Source organism: Solanum verrucosum, unplaced genomic scaffold (assembly GCF_900185275.1).
Source record: "Solanum verrucosum unplaced genomic scaffold, falcon-dt-bn FXZP01000277.1, whole genome shotgun sequence".
Taxonomy (NCBI): domain Eukaryota; kingdom Viridiplantae; phylum Streptophyta; class Magnoliopsida; order Solanales; family Solanaceae; genus Solanum; species Solanum verrucosum.
This window is the reverse complement of record NW_026019945.1, coordinates 697856-720750: the sequence shown is the minus strand read 5'-3', so window position 1 is coordinate 720750 and position 22895 is coordinate 697856. Positions and strand designations below refer to the sequence as shown.

Below are 22895 nucleotides of genomic sequence, written 5' to 3'. Positions count from 1 at the left end.
TACATGTCACTGCAAAAAATAATATGAAATTTCTGATGTTAATCAAACTACAAACCTTTACAAACTTGCAAAAGCTACAACTTACAATAACAAACTAAAATAACAGAGTTCACAAGACTAAAACTAAAATCAAATAGCTACAATTGAGAACCCTTACTTTAGTCTTTAGGTTTTGAGTAAACAATAAAGACTAGTAAAGCGGCGTAGTGTGAAGTGGGTAGAATACTAATAATTTGATATTGTTATAGTGTATAGTTATATATTAATCATTAATATTTAATATTTAGGAAGGGTAAAGAAATAAATTATTACAGTCTTATTGGATTATCGATTTACCCAATAACCCAATATTAAAAACCGATATCGAACAATAACCCAATAACTTTTTTTTATAAGCCCATTAAAAACCCAATAACACTTTTTTCGGTTCGATTTTTGCACACCCCTTCATTTATGTCCTTCACTCTAACGGAAGGACATGTGTCATCATCCTGTGCATCTACCCTTATTCTAAACCCACAAAAAAAACCCGCCTGAATTAAAAAAAAAAAAAAACCAACCAAATAACCCCCTAACCCCTTTTTTTAAAAGTGAACCAAACAATTTCTTTGATTAGCAAAACAAAATTAAAGTGATACTTGGGTCCAAATTTCACACGGTATAAGTGTAGCTATAGGAACCACCACTACGACCGCCACCACGACGGCCATAGTCATCGTCATCAGAATCATCGTAGGTTCCATAAACATCATCAAAGTCCTTCGATTTCCGGTAACAACCGTACAAGTATGGGATGTGTGGTTCGTCGGAGCTGGAAGTGATGAGCGTATAAGGTGAGAATGTTGTGTGTGAAGATTTCTAGAAAGATTAGTATTGTTGTGCCGGTGGACCAGAAAACTATTCCATAAAAATAGTCGTCATGTGTCGGCGGTACGTTTGTTACACGCATTGGGCGAGTGAGATTTTTTTCTGACAGATTCCGATAAAATCATCTTCATCGGTGGCGGCGTGGCGGAGAAGATGGCGGTGAATGAGATTTTTGAGTGAAGTTTTATTGGCTAAGCTTTGAAGCCTAGCAAGAACAACCATGGTTGCTAAAATTGTTTAGCTCTCTAAAACCTTAGCTTCTCCCATCCTCTAATTCGTCCTCATCTTCTTGCTCAATCACGTTATCTTCTTCTTCTCCACTCAAATCTGAGTTCTAACCCACTCCATCACGAGATTCGCCCCTGCGTACCTTCTTCTCACCCATCTTCATGTTTGAACTTGAATTCAAGATCAAATGCTTACCCTTTCTTTCAACACCAATTTTGGGTTCATTGTGTTTTTTGAGGAAATAAAACAAGTAGTCGGTGAAATTGCGTGAGATTTTTGAAGAATAAAACAGAGGATCAAGGCGAGTATTCACCGCTTTGGAGTGGGTAGAGAGAATTTGGGGGTATTTTGGTTAATTTGGGTATTTTATTAGGTGTTAGTAATGGTTGGGTTAGGGGTTATTTGGGTGGGCCTTTTTAATTTGGGTCGTGGTTTAGAATTTGGTGAATAATAAGGGTAGATGCAAAGGATGACGACACGTGTTATTCCGTTAGAGTGAAGGGCATAAATGTTCCATTTTTTGGACGGCAAGGGCTCTAGTGTCTAAATAGTATAACGAAGGATATTTGTATATTATTTTCGATAGTTCGAGAATATATTTATCTTTTTTTCCTTCAAATAATACATGTTACTCCCTCCGTTTCAAAAACCCACGGCCACTACCATAAAGACCATTGCTGAAGGAAAAGTTGAAAGGATACCCCAACCAAAACCAGAATCTGATGATGCGGTGAAGAAATTCTAGCTTTGTCCCTTGTGGGTGGGGTAATAACAATAACTTATATGTTTTTTTTACTGATTTTGTGTGTTCCTGTTTATTAAATTTTTTTTATATTTTGTTATATAAAAGGTGTGTTTGGAGTTGGCGTACAATATAACAGGAGAAAAAGAATTCAGCTTTCACACTATTATAATTAGGTAAATATTCTATAAAAGAGAAATAAGGGTTTATCCGAGTGATTTCTTACCGGCGGCGTCTAAGAGAACCAGCGAATCAGGTGAAAACTACTCGTCCAAATTAACCTATGGAAAGGTTGAAAGCATACATGCATGATCTCAAAGCAAAGAACAAGTGGCAAGCAGAACGTAAATCTAGAAACAACACTACTCTTAATGGAACTTGGGCCTCGATCTCTTCATTTATTTTCTTAGATTAAAGAAAAAGGCATGATGGTACCTGGTGAACGAACCAGGAGGAACAACAAGCATGCATGTTGCCCAAGGAAAAAGAGGTTTTTAGTAATCTAGGAACCAGCCAAAGGATTGATCTTGTCAGGATCACTACCAAGCTCCTTCATTGCATCATGCATAGATGCGAGATCAACGACAGATGGAACTCCAATGAAATCATTATAACACAATTGTTGCCTTGGTGCAGTATTTTCCCATCTTCTCAACATCATCTTTGGATACATGGAAATTATCATTAAAAATTCTGAAATGTTGGCTTGACAACAAGCAAAATAAGACAACTAGATAATGGTTCAACTTAGATATAGCAAAATTCAATCCTTGGATCATTTAGACTGTAGAATTTCTAGTTCTAGTTACAGTCAATCGTCTGGTTAAATTCGTCATGGTTAGAATTAGTAGACCCTTAGGAATCGTTTGGTTTGGTTGGGATAATAAATTCCTATCCCAATCCCTCAAACCAAACGAAGTCTTATAAATGGAAATTGATTATATATTTTCTAGACAGATTAGTAGGTTAGGGATATCGGGTAGCTTAGGAGTAAAAATATAGCATTATTTTTGGAGAATCGTTTTAACAACATACCCCAAAAACATAAATTCATACCCAATTGATTTTTTTATTTTATTTTTAAAAAAGACAACATAAAATAAGCTAAGATATGTCTATGTTATTGAAAAAAGGATTAAGAAGAAAAGATTCATACATAAATTCGTAGACAATTGATAAAAAAAGAAATCTATGCTATTGAAAACGATACTCCTTTAAGGTACTTCACGGCGTGCAGGTATCAGTATGCCTTTGTTCCCACTTCTCACTTCTTTCTGAGTAGCTTTAATTCTTGCGTCCTTGCATGCATCCGCTTAATCGCTATTAAATCTCCGATTATATGCATACCTAGCATAAAAAAAATGAAATTGCTTAGCCCACTACAACAACGGCACCAACCAGCCATTGTGATGTATCCGCGTCCACCAATACACCCACCCGCTTTCGCCATGGCCATAGTGATCGATTTGCGGTGAATACACCCACCCGATTTGGCCATGCTAATTTCATGTCGGTATCTCTGAGCCATAGTAATCGATTTCGGATTCACGACAATATGATTTGAAAATACACTCCTCCCTGTTGTTGCAATAACACGATTAACCCCAAAAGCTGTATGATTTGATACTACATTCTTTAACCCATGTCGGTATCTCTGAGCCATAGTGATCGATTTGGAATTCACTACACTATGATTTGATAATACACTCTTCCCTGTTATTGCAATAACACGATTAACCCCAAAAGCGGTGTGATTTGATACTACACTCTTCAACCCATGTAGGTATCTCTGAGCCATAGTAATCGATTTGGGATTCACTCCAATATGATTTGATAATACACTCTTCGTTGTTAATGCAATAACACGATTAACCCCAAAAGCTGTATGATTTGATACTACACTCTTCAACCCAAGGGCAATATGTTTGAACACTCCCATTGACATTGTCACAATAAACGTAATAACAAAATAGTTTCTTATTATGATAAAAAAGAAAAATACTTGATTTTTTCAATACCGTTTATATAAATAAAATATCATATATAAACCTTTTTCTTTTTCCAAATCCTATTTGAATGAGATAATGATTTACAAATCCAATTACTAATGGGACTCATCTAGTCTTTTCTAAATATAGGAATCCTTATGAAACACAATAAAATAGGTAAAAATAAAAGGACACACACAAGTTTAGTTTACAAGATTAAAAAAATATATTAATAACTACCAGTTAACAAAAAGACACAATAATTTAATTTTTTTTTTTTTATAAAAAAACTGTCATACCCATCGCCTTTTCCACGTCCTCTTCCCACTAAGCGCACGCACAAACGCACAAATTAAAAATAAATCAGATTTGAATGTATCTATCTATCTATATATAAAAAGAGAGAAAAAAACGATATTTGTCAGCACCACAAATATTCTTAAATTGTATTATCTTCAGTTAAGTTAAATAATAAATTTAAATTCAATAACTTAATTGTCTTTAGTTAATTTAAATAATAAATTCCATTTTAAAAACAAAATAACAATTTAAAATAGTTTTTTAAAAAAACAGTCTTTTAAAAGTTGTTAATTTATTTTTTGTTGTATTGGAGCAATTTTGATGAGTAAGGACCGATGGAAAAGTGGCTATTTTATTATGATTCACTAAATTTTAAAATTCTTTTAATCAGACAGACAATATTATTTTATAGTAATACGTTTGTGTTTTAATTAAAAGGAGAATAATAATTATTACACCTACTCCGACCCGTTTATGATTCTCCTACTCCAAATTGCACCACTATGTAAAAACACAATTTTAATTTATTGTATCGTATTATTAAATATGTTATTAAGTAATAATTAATTTGGTGTGATGGAATTATGATATTTCTCTTTATTACTTTTTCCTTGCTTATGGAGTATTTATTTTTATACTTTATTGGTGACAACTGATAATTGTGGTGAATGATAGTGATAGTCAATTATACTGAGGAATATACCATAGTGATTGATGACGTTGATTGTTTATAGTAATTGATTGCAATTGTAGTAATGATTGTAAATAGTAGTCGGTAATAGTGATGGTTGTTTGAGGTGATTGACGATATGGTGGTGGTTGTAGTTGAGGATGATGGTAATTGATAATGATGAAAAGTGGAATAATTAAGATTTTAACTTAAAAAGTAAACAAATTTAATGAATTACATCTCAATAACTGAAATTTAGACCTCTATAAGTGCAAGCAAAGTAGAATTTCACCTCACAAACCAGATAACAACAATCACAAATCCATAACATTCAACATTGTTGGTATTGCTAAAGATCAACATTGTTGACCTACCATTTTCCAATGGCGGTAGATTCATTCAACATTGTTGGTAGTGCTAAAGATCTTCATCACTTTTGCATATTTTCTCCGCATTGTCCATAATACTCGTGGAAGTTCCATGAGAAATTTTGATCACATATATATTCTTTGTTGCCATTGCTACTAGCTAGTGTGACTGCTTATATAAGGCACACATAGTAGCAACTTTCAAGGCCTTCTGTGACATTTTTTTGTCATCCCATTTCAGTTACAACGACATTGTAAATTTGCTGTCAATCATTCTTGATAGTGCAGAGGTTCTGTTATGCAGACTGCATCACTTTGTCTACATATTTGCACTGATCTACCCCTTTGTAAGTCTTGTTTGAGGCTAGGTCCAAGACCATTTCTCGATTTGTGCATGTCATCCTTGCACATGAGCCATGCTAATCTTCTTTGTATCGTTCCAATTTTATCAGATTTCCCCGAAGGGACAGGCAAGGTCCAAGAGATTTGTGAATAGAGCAATTATTTCTACTTATTATTGAAATAGAAAGGTATAAAAGAAAAAGTGATTTGTGTAACTACTTAGGTGCTTCTTGTATGTCCTTCTTTGCTATCTCAGCTACTTTTGAACCACCAGAGATGATTTAATATATTCCATTTGTTAGCTGGCTGCCATTTTGTAGAAAAATATATAGCAACCTTAAAGCAAAATACTAAAGAGGTATCAATAAAAGTGCCTCATACTATGTTGCTTGGACTCTTCAAAAATGAGGGTACATATCAGATCCTCCAAAAGTAGTGCATTTTTTGAGTATCCGACACATGAAGATGTCATGGCTTGAGAAATATAGAACTAGAATCCCAATTACCAACTCTACAAACTCCTTCAGAAAACAATTGATGATTTCTTCCCATCTGTTTAAGTCTTGTAAGGAGGTAGCAGGTACTCGGTGGAATAGTCAAGTGTGTACAACCTGACTCGAACACCACTATTACCAACTTCACAAACCCCTTCTGGGGGAAGGGGAGGCAGGAAGGTGGGTGGGTGGGTGGGAAGTTTCCTGTGGCAAACCTAAAGAAAAAGAGACAATTGTCTAATTGATCCAACCTTTTACCTTTCAATTATTGAACTATACTGTAGGAAACTTCTAGTGCTAAACAACTAAGTTTCCTCTAATCTTGAATATAGAAAAAAATGAGAATTTATATTGCCGATCTCAACTTGCTTGGCATTGAGAAACATAGTTTTTGTACTTGACATAATAGAAGGAATCTGGAAAATCAAATCAAACTGCTGTACTAAAGTATGCAATATACAATTTTCTTCACCTCTTTGTTCTACAACTATGTGTAATAAGAGCACCAGTAGGTGGACTTGTCATCTCTAATTGACATCTCCCATGTAACCAATAAGAGTAATGAATTAGGCCAATATTCACTCTGACCTTAAAAGTTCCTCTGATGTTATACACAACTCTGTTGCTAAGTACCTGTTTTTGTAGCTTGAAGGCTGAAATTGGTGGCAAATAAACCAAGCTAGATATCATGTGAACTTGTATTAATCGTGTTTCGCGTTGCCTCTGACTGAAAGGTTGAAGAACTTGTGTTGCTATTAAGCTATCTGAGAAAAAAAGTTCAATGACCAAATGCTCAAATCTCACATCAAGTTTCTTGTTTGGATTGGTGAAATTTGCTATAAATGTGAAGTCACCATTCATATACTTAGGTGAGTCTAAGTATATGACACTTAGGCTTGCATTTGATGTATCAAACACTGGATTTCTTGGTTTGATAGATAGAAAAATGACTAAAGTTCCAATACCAAATAATATTAGTAGTAGGCAGAACATCATGCATAGTATTGCAGCACACCACACTGCAGGATTTGTACGTCTACGTTGTCGTGGCACAACATATTGTACTATTGGTTTATTCTTGATTTCATGTGACATTTCTGGTGTCAAAGGTTGATTGAGGGCTTGTTTTGCCATGATGATTTGGCTCATAGGCGATGGACCGCCACGTTTATGAGTTGGTGCTGGTGTTGGTGATGGTGTTAGAGGAAACATTTTAGGTGTACTATATTCAGGAGAAAAGAAACTTAAGCTCTCTGAGGAAGTCATATTGGCTTAATGAATTATGAAAGGAAAGATGAACAAATGAATGTTGGATCTATTTATTATAAGATAATGATACTAATAATGGAGTTTGGAATTGGATTAAGGAAAGTAAAAGGGAAAGAAACTTTTTTGGTTGTTTTTAATATTTAATAATAGTATATGATAAAGGTGTAATGTGAGTAGGAACTAAAGTTGGGAGATAGATGTTTTGATTTGAATTGTTTATGTTGCTTTTTTTTTCCATAGTTGAATCACTGTATTTATTCAGAAAAAAAAAAACACTAAAGCGAGTGCCCCACCCAGGCCACCACAGGGCTCTATAACTTTTGTTTTTTCCGGTTCCGTTTGTGCGTGCCTCAATTGTTATTTTTCGACTCATGCTATATTCCATGAGGTACATGTACTGAATAACTCTGTCTATCGAGATTTAGGCACACAAGATTATCTAATGTTTGCTAGAACCTTTAAAGTTGCTTGAATTATGCAAATGTGCCCTTTTTAGGTCATTGTTAAGATTTTATCCCTATTTATAAAGTTGTGGAAATATAGCCTTTGGAAAATTATCATTCCATGCAACATAAGATTCAGATCTAATATTTGCTCAAATATTGTTCAGAAAACACAAACAGTCATTTGACATTTGTAATAATATACAAAATTTTATATTATAGACTAATGATTTTCGTAAAAATATTAATCTGTTCAAAAAGAGACTTTTTAGATTGTAATTTAAAAAATTATAAAATATAAAATAATTTATTTCATTGATCATTAAATCACACACTCGTGTGGACCATGGTTACACCCAACTTTTGTTTTGGGTGGTCTTAGTTGCACTTTACACTTTTTTTTTCTCTTGAAATTCTACTAATTTGCAGAGCATTGACCTGTCAAATGGAGAACAGTTGGATTGTATTGGTAGACAAAAAATATTGCAATTCTGCAGCATAAGTTGCCTTTTTTATTTGATAATACTTGCACACTAAGAAAGTAGAAAGAAAGTCAGAAAACTATGTGGTTAAGAAAAAAATCATTATACTTATAAAGATTAAACAAAGAAAAAATTACTGTTAAGTGGCTGAGAAAGTCAGAAAACTATGTAGTTAAGAAAAAAATCATTATTCTTATATGATTAAACAAAGAAAAATTATTGTTAAGTGGCTGCTTTTATTGTTTCTAAAAAGCATAACAATAAGTCATGGGTTCGAGTTGAAGCCCACAAGATTATTGATTTTTCATGGTCTAAATCAAATGATAAAATATTAGATTACGGTCAAAAATTTAATAAATGTAAGATTACAATTGATGTGATCTGAAGGGGAGTCTATAGTAACGGTAAAAGTATTTTCGTGTGACCGATTAGTCACATGTTGAGTCGTGAAAGTAACCACTAATGTTTTTTTTATGTTAGATTGTATAAATCACATCCCTTAAGGTGCGGCCCTTCTCCTAACCTTGTGTAAATACGAAATATTTTATGCACTGCATTATTTAAGATTATCACATACTAGTATTTTTGTCAGTTACAAGGGCTATATTTGTACTACTTTAAAATTTTGGACAGAACTTAAATAACAACCAAAAAAGAGGACATTTTAGCAACAAAATCCCACATTACTATTGGGCCAGTCACACTTGGGCCAAGTTGCAAAGCCCAAAATATCTGCTTCCCCTCATACAATATGATGTTGTATATATACAGTAAACAAAGTTTAATATATACTTGACTTATACAGTTACGTCATACATAAAATAGAGATACAAAATATTAAAAGGAGAACTTAGAAAGAGTTACACATTGAAAGTGAACGTTGTGATATTTCAAGGTGCCAAAATTTATGGGATATGAGATTTTATTTTACCAAAGTTAGGGAATTTCTTATCTAAAAAAATCTATATCTGGTAACTATAATTAGAATGTTTGTTAAGTAATTTGATTTGAACTTTTAAAATTTAAACTGTATCACTCATTCAAGTGAATACATGAAGAAATGGAAAGAAAAATTTAAAAATAGCATTGACATCAAAATTAGTACCATATGCTCTTTTTAATTCGAATGCTTTAGAAAAAAATGTTTCTATATAACTCTTCAAAATTTGGTATGACGAAAAGAAATCAAAGTTAATATCACATGATCCTTTTTTGTTTGAAGGCTTTAGCTAGAAATATTTCACTATAACTCTTTGAAATTTGATTTTGATGAAAAGAAGACCGACATTAATAACATATGACTCCTCTAGCTAGAAATGGTTCGATATAAGCCTTCAAATTTAATTTGAAGAAAAGAAGAAAATAAGTTATTATCACATGCTCCTTTTAATTTGAAGGCTTTAACTAAACTCTTTAAAACTAGATTTTGACGCAAAGAAAACGAAGATGATATCATATAATTTTTAAAATTCGAGACCTCTAACACAAAATGATTCAACACAACCTTATACAATTTGAATAAGAAAAATAACACTACAAATATTTTATTTTTCAATTTCATACTTGTAAAAATAAAAATCACAGTGAACAACAAAAATCAATTTAATATCTTAATTCCATCAATCAAATCAAATAATTGAAAATTTCATAGTACTATTTATTTTCCTTCCAAGACAAGCTTAAAAGACAGACACGATCATTGGATCGTACACCAAAAATCCTGTGATTCCCATTTTACCCATTGATACCACAAGAAGCAAAACTCATATAACCCGTTAAATTTTAATGTCAAATCCGTAATTACACTCAACTTCAGCCCTTTTTACCCAAATTCAATTTTTCTTTTTCTCTTTTTTGTCTACATAAACAGAGTAGAATCAAAAAGAAAAAGAAACTGCACTAGCTATGGCGGAAGTAGAAGAAAACCCAAAAGTGATCAATGAAGAAGACGAAGACGAAGAAGAAGAGAAAATTATTCAACATTACTCTTCATATCATCAAATACTCTTAGTGGGTGATGGAGATTTTTCTTTTTCTCTCTGTTTAGCTCAGGTTTTTGGTTCTGCTTCGAACATTGTTGCTTCGTCTTTACAATCATATGGTAACTGTTTTTTACACTATTTCCTTTCTGGGTTGTGTTTATTTTGCTTAATCTGTGATGGGGTTTTCGCGGAGTTTAATTTTTTTGCCCTTTTTTGTTGTTGTGTGTAGTTGAAGTGATCAAAATGTACAAGAATGGGAAATCGAACTTGGAAAAGTTGAAATCTTTGGGAGGAACTGTGTTGCACGGTGTGGATGCAACTAAAATACAGCTTCATTCTGATCTTAGTAACCGGAAGTTTGATCGGATTATCTATAATTTTCCTCATGCAGGGTTTCATGGCACTGAGGATAGTGATCATCTTATACAGTAAGGTTCCCTCTTTTTGTGTTATGCTGTTTAAATTCTGCTTGTATGATGTATGCAGTGTCATCACACAAATGGGGTTTATGTATATAGTTATTGTGCGAGGGTTTATCGGAAATAGACTCGGTAACTTGTCAAGTTAGGGGTAAGGCTTGTGTATACACTACTCTGTTCAGACCCACTTGTGGGATTGCATTGGGTTTGTTGTTGTTGTAGGGTTCATGTATATACATAAAAAGATTTTTAACCTTGTATATATGGTGTGATATACACAAAAAGGATGTTTAACATGGGGAATGAGGTTCGGATGTACCCCTTACACCCCTCTAGTTTCGCGTCCTGGATGTATGCAACATTTTTCCGTGGGATTGTTGAAATGAAATATACATTTTCAAATTATTTTCGTGTTAGAGGAAGGTAGCATGTATAAGAGTAGAAGGTGGAGTTTGTAGCCTAGCGATCAATAAAGTGGATGAAAACTGTGGGAGACCATGATTCAAACTCTTGAAGAGACAAAAGGCTTAGGTATTTTCTTCTCATTTCCCAAGTGTTGGTGGTTAGAATCACCTAACCACAAGGTAAAAGAGTCGAGTTGCATTGACATCACCCTTGAAGAAAACGAGTAAAAGGTGGAGGGATAGAGTTGCATTTAGGTTTTAAATTAGTGCCTCTACTCTGCACCCAAACCAAATATACATTTTTGACAGTTTTGTAACAAACAATGAGTGTGGTGTACCATTGTGGATGAGGGTAGGAATGGATGGAGTAGTATGTTTCGGATATCGATGGTGAAGATTCACGGCAATGAGTTAGAGCTTGTAGAGGACTTGTACCCTTAAAAGACAAAGTTGTTTTCTTCAATCCAAGCAAGCAAATATTGTAAAGTGTTTTCATCAACAGAGAGGCCAAACACCTTGTTAGTTGGGACCATCTCTTTATGACCATTCTTTTTGGGCTCATTCAGGCCAATTTTGATCGCACTGGGAAGGGAAAAAATTCCGTATGCTGAAAGTATTGGCTTTTATCCTCTAGGCTAGTTTCTTAATTGCCTTTTTTTTTTCCACTGGATTTTGCATTTTCTCAATGTATTGTGTGCCTTTTTGTCTTTGTGCAGAATGCATCAGAATCTTGTGGGACGTTTTTTTGAGAGTGCCAAGAAAATGTTGCGAGTTGATGGTCAAATTCATGTAACACATAAAACGTGTCTTCCATACGGCCGTTGGGATCTTGTTGGACTTGGATCAGGAAACTCCTTGATGTGTATCGAATGTGCTGATTTCAAGATTGAAAATTACCCTGGTTACAACAATAAAAGAGGAGCTGGTTCAAAATGTGATGAGCCTTTTCATTTGGGTGAGTGCAATACCTTCAAGTTTATACCCAACCCATCTCCTAAGAATGTGCCAAGAACAAAACACAAGAAACACTTTTTACATGCGCCATCTCAGAATCTACAAAACATTCCCAACTCCATAAGTCCTTCGATTTACTCCTTCCAACAGCCACTAAGTTGGATTGACAGTAGAAATTCTCCAACTTGTGTCATCAATGGCATGAACGGTTTTCCAAGTTATGCATATCAGAACTTTCAAAAAGTTCCCAACTCCATAAGTCCTCCGATTTACTCCTACCAACAGCAACAAAGTTGGATTGACAGTAGAAATTCTCCAACTTGTGTCATCAATGGCATGAACGGTTTTCCAAGTTACGCATATCAGAACTTTCAAAAAGTTCCCAACTCCATAAGTCCTCCAATTTACTCATTCCGTCCATCTTATGTGAATGACATGAATGGTTTTCCAAGTCATGTTGGTTTACCTGCAAGGCATGACCCCATAAGTGAACTTTTCAGGATCTTTAAGCTGTATTTCAGTTATATTGAAGAAACATTTGGAAGAGTGGACACTAATGTTGAAGTTTCAGTTCGTCGAGCTCTAGATCATGGTGCTGTGATATTCAGGGACGAGACCGGGAGGCCCCCTGGAGATTACTTGGAAGCTTTGGAAGGGCTTCATTGTTGGAGCCGGTCAAGAATTCAGAAGTTACAACAGAGATTCATCGAAGGCTGATTGAGCAACATGGTATGGGACATTACCTATAAATTATGTGAATAACTAGATATGCTTATGCAAGTAGTAGTTGTTAATTAACTACTCCTTACTTGGGAGTGCCAAAATAAATGTCTCTCTTAATTATGCTGAAAGATCTTAATCACAAATGAATATTCTGAAGAGCTTGTTTGATAAAGGTTGAATTATGTGCAACAAAGCTTGAAATGCTCTTGAAATTTGATATTTTACTATATATGCTTGATACTAAGTTGCTACTTTTAGGGTCGTTTGGTGTGATGGATAAAGGGAGTTAATTCCGGGATAAATTTTGAGCATCCTTTAATCCTCTGTTTGGTTGCACATCATGGGATAACTTATCCCAAGATTAATAATTAGTTCTGGGATAAGTTATCCCTATCTCTGGGTGGAATAGTAATACCGGGATAACTTATCCCGGTATAAGATAAAATGACAAAAGTGTCCCTTTAAACTCTTTTTATACCTAATTTTTTATATCCATGTAAAATCATATATTATTTTAAATATCATGTATAATAATAGTTATGACCTTCACTACTCCTTATTTTTATTATAATAATTCTTCATATTTTAAAAAAAAATTACACTATATAAATATAATTTTATTTGTGAATTTATTTGACTAATTCTTATGTTTATTTATATTTTAATTTAATTTCCTTACTATCGAATTACATATTTTTAATTGTATATTCTTTTAGCCACTTGAAAATTTATATTTTATATATCAATTAAAATGTGAGATAAAACGAAATGCTGCGGTACTAAATACAAGCTTCCCGTGCAGTTTTATCTAAAATTAGTTTATATTGGTATTCTTTTTAGCTAGATCTTTTGTGTATTTTTTATTTTTTAATCTTCTTTTCATCTCATGTACGCTAATTTCGGGAAGAATTCTATTGTTAGTTCACATAAATTTTGAAGGAAATAGTAACATGAAAGATGATTTAAAAATGAAGATAACTTTAGTATTTTACATTTAAGAATGATACGTGTTTAAATGAAGTAACATAAATAATAAATCATTTTGTACTTTAACAAATTTAGATGAAAATTTTATTCTTAAATACAATTGGTACAATTATGGAAATGCACACACAAAAATATTTAAGCTAAATAAGACAAAAAAATTATTTTTAAGAATAAATAACTACTACTTGAAAAGAAAATATATATAAAAAAAACTAAATAAATTGAAGGGTATTTTCGTAAACAAACAACTTATTCTTAGAATTTAGGTAATGCATATTGTATTGAAAGCAACCAATCAAACGGTCAATAAGAAATAATCTCAGCACTTATCTCATCCTAACTTCTCCCATCATAACTTATTTCATCATAACTAATCACATCATAACTTGTATTCAAACCAAACGACCCCTTAGTATTTTGTGTTCTAATACATTCTAATTGTGTTTAGTACTACTTGTGTGTTGTCGAGGGTTTATCGGAAACAACCTCTCTACCTTCTCAAAGGTAAGGGTAAGGTGTCCGTACACTCTACGCTCCTCGGACCCACCTATAAAATTACACTGAGTTTGTTGTTGTTGTCGTACTACTTATTGTGTATTGCCAAGAAAGCTCAAGTGGCCACGGGTCTATGTACTTTAACCAAGATTTGAGTTATACTTAAACAAATACAATATGTTCGATATTTTGCTTATCTATTGTTTGGATGGTTGTTACAGTGCAATACAATACGATACGATATATTATGAAACGATATGTAACAACCATCTAATCAAGCTGTAAATCAACAGTCGAGAATGAATAGTTTAAGATTTTTCATTTTGCTTTGTCAATTGTTATAACCTAATATGTACTTTGTTGATTTATACTATACTTACTGCAATTTTATGTGGTATAGACATTATGTGTTGAATGATTCTTCGTTGTTTAAGATAGTGTCCCTGAGGGGTTTGGTTGAGTGATAAGAGTGCAACAAGTGATGTGTGAGTTAGTTGTACGTCACGGATTTAATAGATGGGTGAGTTCATTATTCATCGAGTTACAAATTCTGTGCCACTGACCCTTTGAATGGTGTGGGGGTAAGGGAAGAAACAATTAGCGTGAACTGTCATTTATGATGCTTGGTTTTCTAATTCTCACCTTCTCTCTATTTTTAATCAACTTATTTTAAAAAAATATATATTTTAACCAGCCAAAAATTTGAAAAATATTTTCAAATAAATGTTCTACCAATACCAAGCACACCCATAAGGCCATAATTATGATTTAAGAGTTGCATTGTGATTTGGTCTTCTATATAGGAGCCCAAGTTGTTTGGGATGTTGGGACCATCCTAGTACATAAACCTAGTATTATTTTTAAAAAACAAGTACAATATATAATAATCGAACAAGTGGATATTATATATATCATATATCAAAGTTGAAAGTTTCTATAATTATTATTTTTCTCTATGTGGTTTATCGAAATATTACTATTGGTTTATAAATCATTAGGTAAGACAACGACTAATGAAGTTTCATATCTTAGTTGATGAAAACGATTTACCTCCTTAATTTTAATTTATTAAAAATCAAATTCCTCCTTTAATTATGAATATTGACGTTATACTTAGATAAGAGGATATGGAAATCGAAGATTAGTAGATGATCGAGCGTTGTTTAGTTTTTCTTATCAACTTTAGTATTAATATTACTGTTCTATTATCTTATTCTTCGAATAAAATTTGTACTTGTGGTTTTCTTTGCTTTCGTTATTGTATTATTTGTTGTTGCTATTATTCTTTTCTCTATTATTTTTAGTATGCTTTCTTCACTACTGTATTCCCGAAATAACATCTCTACCTTCACAACATCTCTCCCTTATGTCGAGGATGAGGAGACATTCAATACGATGTACAACATTTTAATTTCATCGATCTTTCCATCTTCTTAGTTTATGGACTCACAGGATATTTGAATTGTTCTTCTTTGGATATGACTTCTACATCGATCTTCGATACTTTCATCTCTGTTTTATGTGTCACGTTACTAAATTTGCACTCGGAATACTCTATTTAGTCCATCATGTTTACCAATAATAACCTTGTTCCAAGTATCCTAACAAATATATCTACTATATAATTTGGATCTTTCACTTATTTTGGTTAGCATATATCTTATCACAAGCCAACAAAGCCTTTTTAGATAGTTCAGTTCATAAGAATCTTCCACAAATAGTCTTAATACATAAATGATCTTCTTAGGCAACACAAAGATTCCAAACCAAATAGTTTGAATCAAAAAACAATAAACTCTCACGAGTGATGGATTTAGAATTTTTACTAAAAGATTTAAAATATAAAGAATTTGAATTTCGAAAGGATTTCAACATATATTATATATACATAAAAATAATTTTAATCATGTATAAACAGTGTAATTTTCTACTAAAAAAGGTTTGGATGAACTCCTCGACCCTACCTACTTTCGGACTCTAATTACTAATTTGATCTTTTCTTTTCTCAATATTTTATATCCTAATTGTCTCTAGTGGCAGCAAATTAACAACTCAATTAAGAAGACTTGGGAGTTGATTTAGTTTTTTATATGCGTTGTAGTTTGTGGTATTTATATTACTATGGCTTCTAATTGTTGTTAGTGGTATTAAAAAAATTAAGTAGTAGTATTCATAGTATTTTTATTATTACTATTCTTTGAAGGGATAAAATAAAATAAAATAGTAAGTAGTACTATACTATATAATATATGAACATGAGGGTAATTTGTATGGCAATTATAATCACCTATATATATAGACTTATATGCAGGCTCAATATTTATAAAAATCCTTCATAATCATCTTTTGAGTACCATAAATTAGCTCAATTTCATAACATGAAGGTAATTATTATCTATTCCTTAATTACAACTTTTTTTTAATTCTTCTTGTTTTAATTTTTTCTAATTAATGTTTATATATATAGGAAAAGATTGTGATCGATATAACTCTCAGCACTGATAATCGTTTATCAAAGGCTATGCAAATTGCTGTAAAATGTGCAGGTATTTATACCAATTTTTTCCTTTACGAAAAAAATGATTTTTATCGTATCAAACCTGCCTTTTATGGGAAATTGATTTGAGGCGTATTTAAGGGAGAGGTGTTGGTTCACGTGTAATCATGTATAATAACATTATATGTATTCACTTAATCTTAAGTATATATATGTGTGCACCTGATAAATTTAATTTCTAAATACGTCTTTTTATAATAGTGAACATGCATTTTTATGAAATTCTAAATTTGCGTTTGATGCATTTGTAGGGGTACTATCGGTGAATTCAGATAAAGAAAAAGGGCATTTGGTGGTAATTGGAATTGGTGTCGATTTTTTTAAATTGATGAAATGTATAAAGAAAAAATTCAACTGCGCTCGCATTGTGAGCGTAGAAGAAGTGAAACCCGAAAAGAAACCCGACCCGAAACCGCAACCGATTTGCTATCCAAACCCATGTGTGCAGTATTATCCAGTATGCCGACCCGTTTATGATTCTCCTACTCCAAATTGCACCACTATGTAAAAAAACAATTTTAATTTATTGTATTGTATTATTAAATATGTTATTATGTAATAATTAATTTGGCGTGGTGGAATTATGTTGTTTCTCTTTTTTACTTTTTCCTTGCTTATGGAGTTTTTATTTTTATACTTTATTGGTGAGTACTGATAATTGTGGTGAATTCAGTTATAATAATGATAACTGAGGAGTATACCATAGTGATTGATGACGTTGATTGTTTATAGTAATTGGTTACAATTGTAGTAAATTGCAGTAATGATTGTTAATGGTAGTCGGTGATGGTGATTATTGTTTGAGGTGATTGACGATATGATGGTCGTTGTAGTTGAGGATGATGGTAATTGATAATGATGAGAAGCAGAATGATTAAGATTTTAACTTAAAAAGTGAACGAATTTAATGAATTACATCTGAATAACTGAAATTTAGACCTCTATAAGTGCAAGCAAATTAGATTTTCACCTCACAAACCAGATAACAATAACCACAAATCCATAACATACACTACGTAATTTCATAAATAAAATTTTGACATAGACAGTAGACCTTACCCCAACCCATAAAGATAGATAGGCTATTTTAATAGCCTCCCCAACCGCATAACATTTGTTAATTGTTTGTGCTCAAGTTGAATCACTAGATTAAACCTGATAAGTACCGTTTAAAATCTATTACAAATTTAAAGTGAAATTAACTTGACTTATCACTAAATCCCAAACTGAAATATAATTAATCATAGGGTGTATCTCACCTAAAATATAAACTGATATTTAAATTAAAAGCCAATTTGTCGAATATCTAAATAATGAGTAATATTTTTCTGTTGGCCTGTGGCATCAATAAGATTGTTTTTTTCTCTCTCTTTATTTTATCATATTTATTTAAATAGGAGTAGACAAATACATAAAAATATTTTCCTTTTAATGTAGTCCATCTCCCAAGTCTTGCTTTTCTAGATCTTTGACTTGGATTGAATATTTATAAAATTTGTATCTTTTTTTTCTTCCTATAGATTTTTAAGTGGTGTGTTTCGTAAAGAACATTTCTTTTTATAACTTTTGAGTTTCAATTTTCCACGTAATATGTTTAAGATTACAAGATTAAAGGACATTTCAGTACATTATACATATCTTTAGTTTAAGATTTCTTTAATTTCTTAAATTTTGTGTTAAGTTAAAATCAGACAAATAAATTGAAAGAAAGAAAATATTATGTTACTGCTTTGTTTTTGTTATATTTTCTTACAAGTTTGAAATTTATTTGAATCATGAGATTAGTTTCAACTTTCAAAGAATATTGTTTAAGATAAAATAATACTACATGGGTTGGTCCAAAATGAATTGCTGGGAAAGTATAAAAATCCAGTCCAGGAAAATGGGATTTTTGTAAGGCCCAAATAATATCACAGCAATTCACTAATATCACTACAAATCAGTATGTAAAATTATATTTGAACAAGAACTTAAATTTTTTAACTTTACATACTGATTTGCTATGGATATTGTTCTAAAATTGAGTTTCAATGAAAAAATTTATGATAGAAGTTTATTGATTGAATGAACTTAATCACATTTTATCTATATTGTCCATATTTTAGATATTCAGTATTGGACGTGTGGGGGAGGAGATCAAGTGTTGAGTCTTATATTGATCGAGGCTTTGATCATTTCTCTCCTTATATGGTTTGGGAAAATCCGTAGGTATGTCTTAAGCTAATTTTTGAGATTGAGTTAAGCTCATTATCCACTTTCTTATCGGTTTCCTTTAATTAATATCAATATTTTCTGCTATTCATTTCTTCCCACTCATTCATCCAAGGTATGTCTTAAGCTAACTTTTGAGATTGAGTTAAGCTCAATATTCACTTTCTTATTGGTTTCCTTTAATTAATATCAATATTTTCTACTATTCATTTCTTCCCACTCATTCATTCCGTGGGTTATACTTTTAGAAATACATGCATGTTTGATATTCTGCTTACTAATCAACAATCAAGAAGTTTGAAATTTTACATTATATTAATTCTACTTGGTCAATTTTATAAGGTACATCATTTATTAAAGGGAAAAAGGACAAATATATCCTCGAACTATCGTAAATTGTATGCAGATACCCTCCGTCATACTTTTGGGACATTGGTGCCCCTGTCATTCAAAAACTAGAGTGTATATGCCCTTCACTCTAACGGAGGATACGTGGCACAATCTTATATGTCAATTTGATATTTGATAAATATCGGGTCGGTGGATAAGATTATGACACGTGTATGTCCGTTAGTATAAAGGGTATATATGCTCTAGTTTTAGGACGGCAGGGGCACCAATATAATGTCCCAAAAGTATGACGGAGGATATCTTCATACCTTTTACGATAATTCGGGCGTATATTTATACTTTTTCCCTTTATTAAATGATCTTTCTATGCTTAAGATAGTTTGATTGGTTGCCCTGGTTTAGCGGTAAGAGCGAAGCATATGATTTGGGGTTAAGCGCACCTTACATGCTTGAATCATATGTTACATATAAAAACTAATATTAATTAAGTGGAGATGAATAGAGGGATGAATCTATTGTCCATTGAATTTTAACTGTGTGCCACTAACTTTTCAGGATTTCTCAATAATAGGTAAAGAGATACGATTATTGTTTATCTTTCTCTATTAAAAAATACTATTTAACCGCATGCATGCCGCGCGTATGCGTGATCTGTTATTCACTCTCTAACATTAATTAAATTGACACTCGAAAAATGAATAATGATAACTAATTAGAGACGAGCGTGCAACACCCAACGTCACTAGCATTCAATTCAATCGATACAAAAGACGTCATTATATTACGCAAGAACAAAAATCGTGCGCGCAGGAGGTGAAAAAAAATGCACGACATTATATGTATGATTTTTTTAATTAAGAAATGCCTAGTTGCTATTAATTTAAGAATTTCAATTTGTTGGAATGTTGGGACCTACCTATTATTATAATTAATATAAAACCTAGTATTTTATAGAAAAAAGGACAATAAATAATAATTGGACTAGATATTTATTCGATCAAAGTTGAAGTTACTATTTAAAATAAAATAAAATAGTGCTCTCTATATGGTATGTTTAATGTTTATATATGTACGTAAATATTATTGGCTATAAGTCGTTAGGTGAGACGATGACTAAGTTTTATCCTCCAGCAAATTAACAATATAATTAAGAAGAATTGAGGGTTGATTTAATTTTTTTAATTAGTACAAGTTTGAGGTAGTCGTGTAATTATGGCTACTAGAGATTATGATATTATAATTGTAATTAGTAGTACGAAATATTTAATATAATATATGAAACACGGTATTTGTCTTTGTCAAAGAAAAATTAGATGAGAATAATTATTGACCTATATAAATGTCCTTTCATTATCATTTTGACCAACAGAATTAAGTTCCATTAATTCACAAGAACATGAAGGTAATTAAGTCTTTAAAATTATTCTTAGTTTAATTTGTATTTTTTTTGTTCTTAATTTGATATAGTTTTGTTCTAATTAATGATTAATTATGTGATATACAGAAAAAGATTGTGATTGATCTTCCTGTCAACACTGATCAATGTAGATCAAAAGCTATGCAAATTGCTGTTAGAAGTCCAGGTACTTAATTAACTTTGAGAAATATTATTCATCAAAATGAAGGAAATGACTTTTGTTATTTTTGAACATAAGTTACTTTTTTTGACAATCCTCTCGAAATCATTACTTTATCTTATGACACTTGGACATTATTATCGATATTCAGAACATTATCTGATTTGTTAAAACCTTGTTATCAATCTTTAACAAAATATTTTTTTTCTGATAAATATTTTTTTGAAAATAAGTCATTTTCAGAAGCACATGCATATTCAAAAATGTGACTTTTATCGTGGCAAATACACTAACACACCTTTATAAGCAGGGGCGGAGCCACCTTGTACGAAGGGGGTCGATGAAAAATTATATTATTTATACATGGTTAAAATAATTTTATATGTATATATAGTAGATGTCGACCCTTCTTTGGCTACTTCATGTGTCTGTTTCTATAGATTTTGAACCCCCTTATTGAAAATTCTGACTCCGCCTCTGTTTATATGTACTCTAATAATATTACATTTGAAATTGTTGTTCACACACTAACACCGCCCACCCCCCTCAAATGAAAAAAATGTATTTGTTTTCCTGTGGATCATAGCCTTACCACTCGATCATCGATGATCATGCAGGGGTGATATCAGTGAATATAGATAAGGAAAACGATCATTTGGTGGTGATAGGAATTGGTGTCGATTTCTTTAGGTTGATGCATTGCATAAAAAGGAAATTCAAGTGTTCTCGAATTGTGAGTATTGAAGAAGTAAAACCCGAAGAGAAGAAGCCCGAAGAGAATAAGCCCGAAGATAAACCCAAGGAACCTTGTCCTTGTCCTTCAATATGCAATCCATGTGTGCAATACTATCCAATATGTCAACCCGTTTATGACACTTCCGAAAGTCCAACTTGCTCTATTATGTGATATTCGGGGCATACATCGAACTAGAGAGAAAGCTACGAATTTGATAATTAGATTTAGTAATTTAATTTGTTTAAAATTTAGTTTTTAGAATTAAAATTCTGATTCCGTGTTTATATCTTCAATATGTTGTTTTGGTCATTCAAAGATGTTTATAAATGTTCTTAGATTTTTTTTTCAATTCTTGATTTCATTCTCAATTTTCAATTGTCTTTATCAAGGTGTTTACGGAGAATTGTACAAAGAATATGTTGGTGGATAATAATAATAGAAATTGTTATGTGGTGATTGTTTATATACACCTATCATGTATTGCTAATATGTATATTTTTATTATTTTATATTTATCGAGCACAAAAAAATACAAATATATATTTTCCTCATAACTAATATAAGTACTAATACTTTCAATCTAGTTAGTGAAAATCAAAATATTAGTAATTGTCCGGAGTTTGATATGGCTAACCAAACCGTGTATCAATTAATTAAGTTGTGTGGCAATTAACTTTTTCTTAGACAACCAATCAAATAGTATTGTACCACTTATTCAGAAAGTTTATGTTGGATTATTTTTATTTAATTAAACGAACTTTAACAACAATAATTACATACACATTGAAATGAACTTAAAAAAGAATTTTTTCTTTTTAAAAATATTTTTCATTCAACTTTTCTATTTACATTGAAGCTCGATTAAATCTAATATTAATGGTCTTAGCGTTAGTTGTCGGAGGAAGACTTCTTCTACAACATCTTAATTGGTACATTCCACTAATTTTAGGCTAAAAAGTCAAAATATTCCTTGGAAAATAAAAATTATTTTGTATAACAACTTAATCTAAAAAACTAATAGAATGTATTTAAATATACTTTAACATTTCACAAAATTATTAAAATTAGGTTGGACATTAAAAGTTAAGATAATTATAGGGAAAAAATAATTTGTGTTCATCACACGCCGTAATTATTTTTAATAATAAAATTATCAAAAATATTATTAACGATCCAAATTCCTACAATAAAATTTACCCTGTGGAATCAACCAGCTATTATTTATAATCTTATCCAATTTTAAACAATAGTAGACTTGTTCTACTTGAACAAAGAATATATCGATCAAATATATAAATATTTACAC

The 22895-nt window shown here is 31.7% G+C and overlaps 3 protein-coding genes and 1 non-coding gene across 4 annotated transcripts; 2 read left to right on the top strand and 2 right to left on the bottom strand.

The window, feature by feature from the left end:
* Window positions 1-5528: 5528 nt before the first annotated feature.
* LOC125809473 (U6 spliceosomal RNA) lies at window positions 5529-5631 on the bottom strand. The gene has a single exon (XR_007441801.1). It is a non-coding gene; the product is annotated as a U6 spliceosomal RNA (small nuclear RNA).
* A 728-nt stretch (window positions 5632-6359) lies between these two features.
* LOC125840420 (NDR1/HIN1-like protein 6) lies at window positions 6360-7275 on the bottom strand. The gene has a single exon (XM_049519404.1). It carries the CDS (start codon window positions 7263-7265, stop codon window positions 6468-6470), a length of 798 nt encoding a protein of 265 aa, XP_049375361.1. The 5' UTR covers window positions 7266-7275; the 3' UTR covers window positions 6360-6467.
* A 2820-nt stretch (window positions 7276-10095) lies between these two features.
* On the top strand, window positions 10096-12808 carry LOC125840102 (uncharacterized). The gene is made up of 3 exons (XM_049519085.1): window positions 10096-10294; window positions 10405-10603; window positions 11715-12808. The coding sequence occupies exons 1-3, from the start codon at window positions 10099-10101 to the stop codon at window positions 12667-12669; spliced, it is 1350 nt and encodes a 449-aa protein (XP_049375042.1). The 5' UTR covers window positions 10096-10098; the 3' UTR covers window positions 12670-12808.
* A 3727-nt stretch (window positions 12809-16535) lies between these two features.
* Window positions 16536-21760, top strand: LOC125807394 (uncharacterized). The gene is made up of 6 exons (XM_049487105.1): window positions 16536-16541; window positions 16625-16703; window positions 16966-17218; window positions 18820-18904; window positions 20781-20859; window positions 21471-21760. The coding sequence occupies exons 1-6, from the start codon at window positions 16536-16538 to the stop codon at window positions 21758-21760; spliced, it is 792 nt and encodes a 263-aa protein (XP_049343062.1).
* The last annotated feature ends 1135 nt before the right edge of the window (window positions 21761-22895 follow it).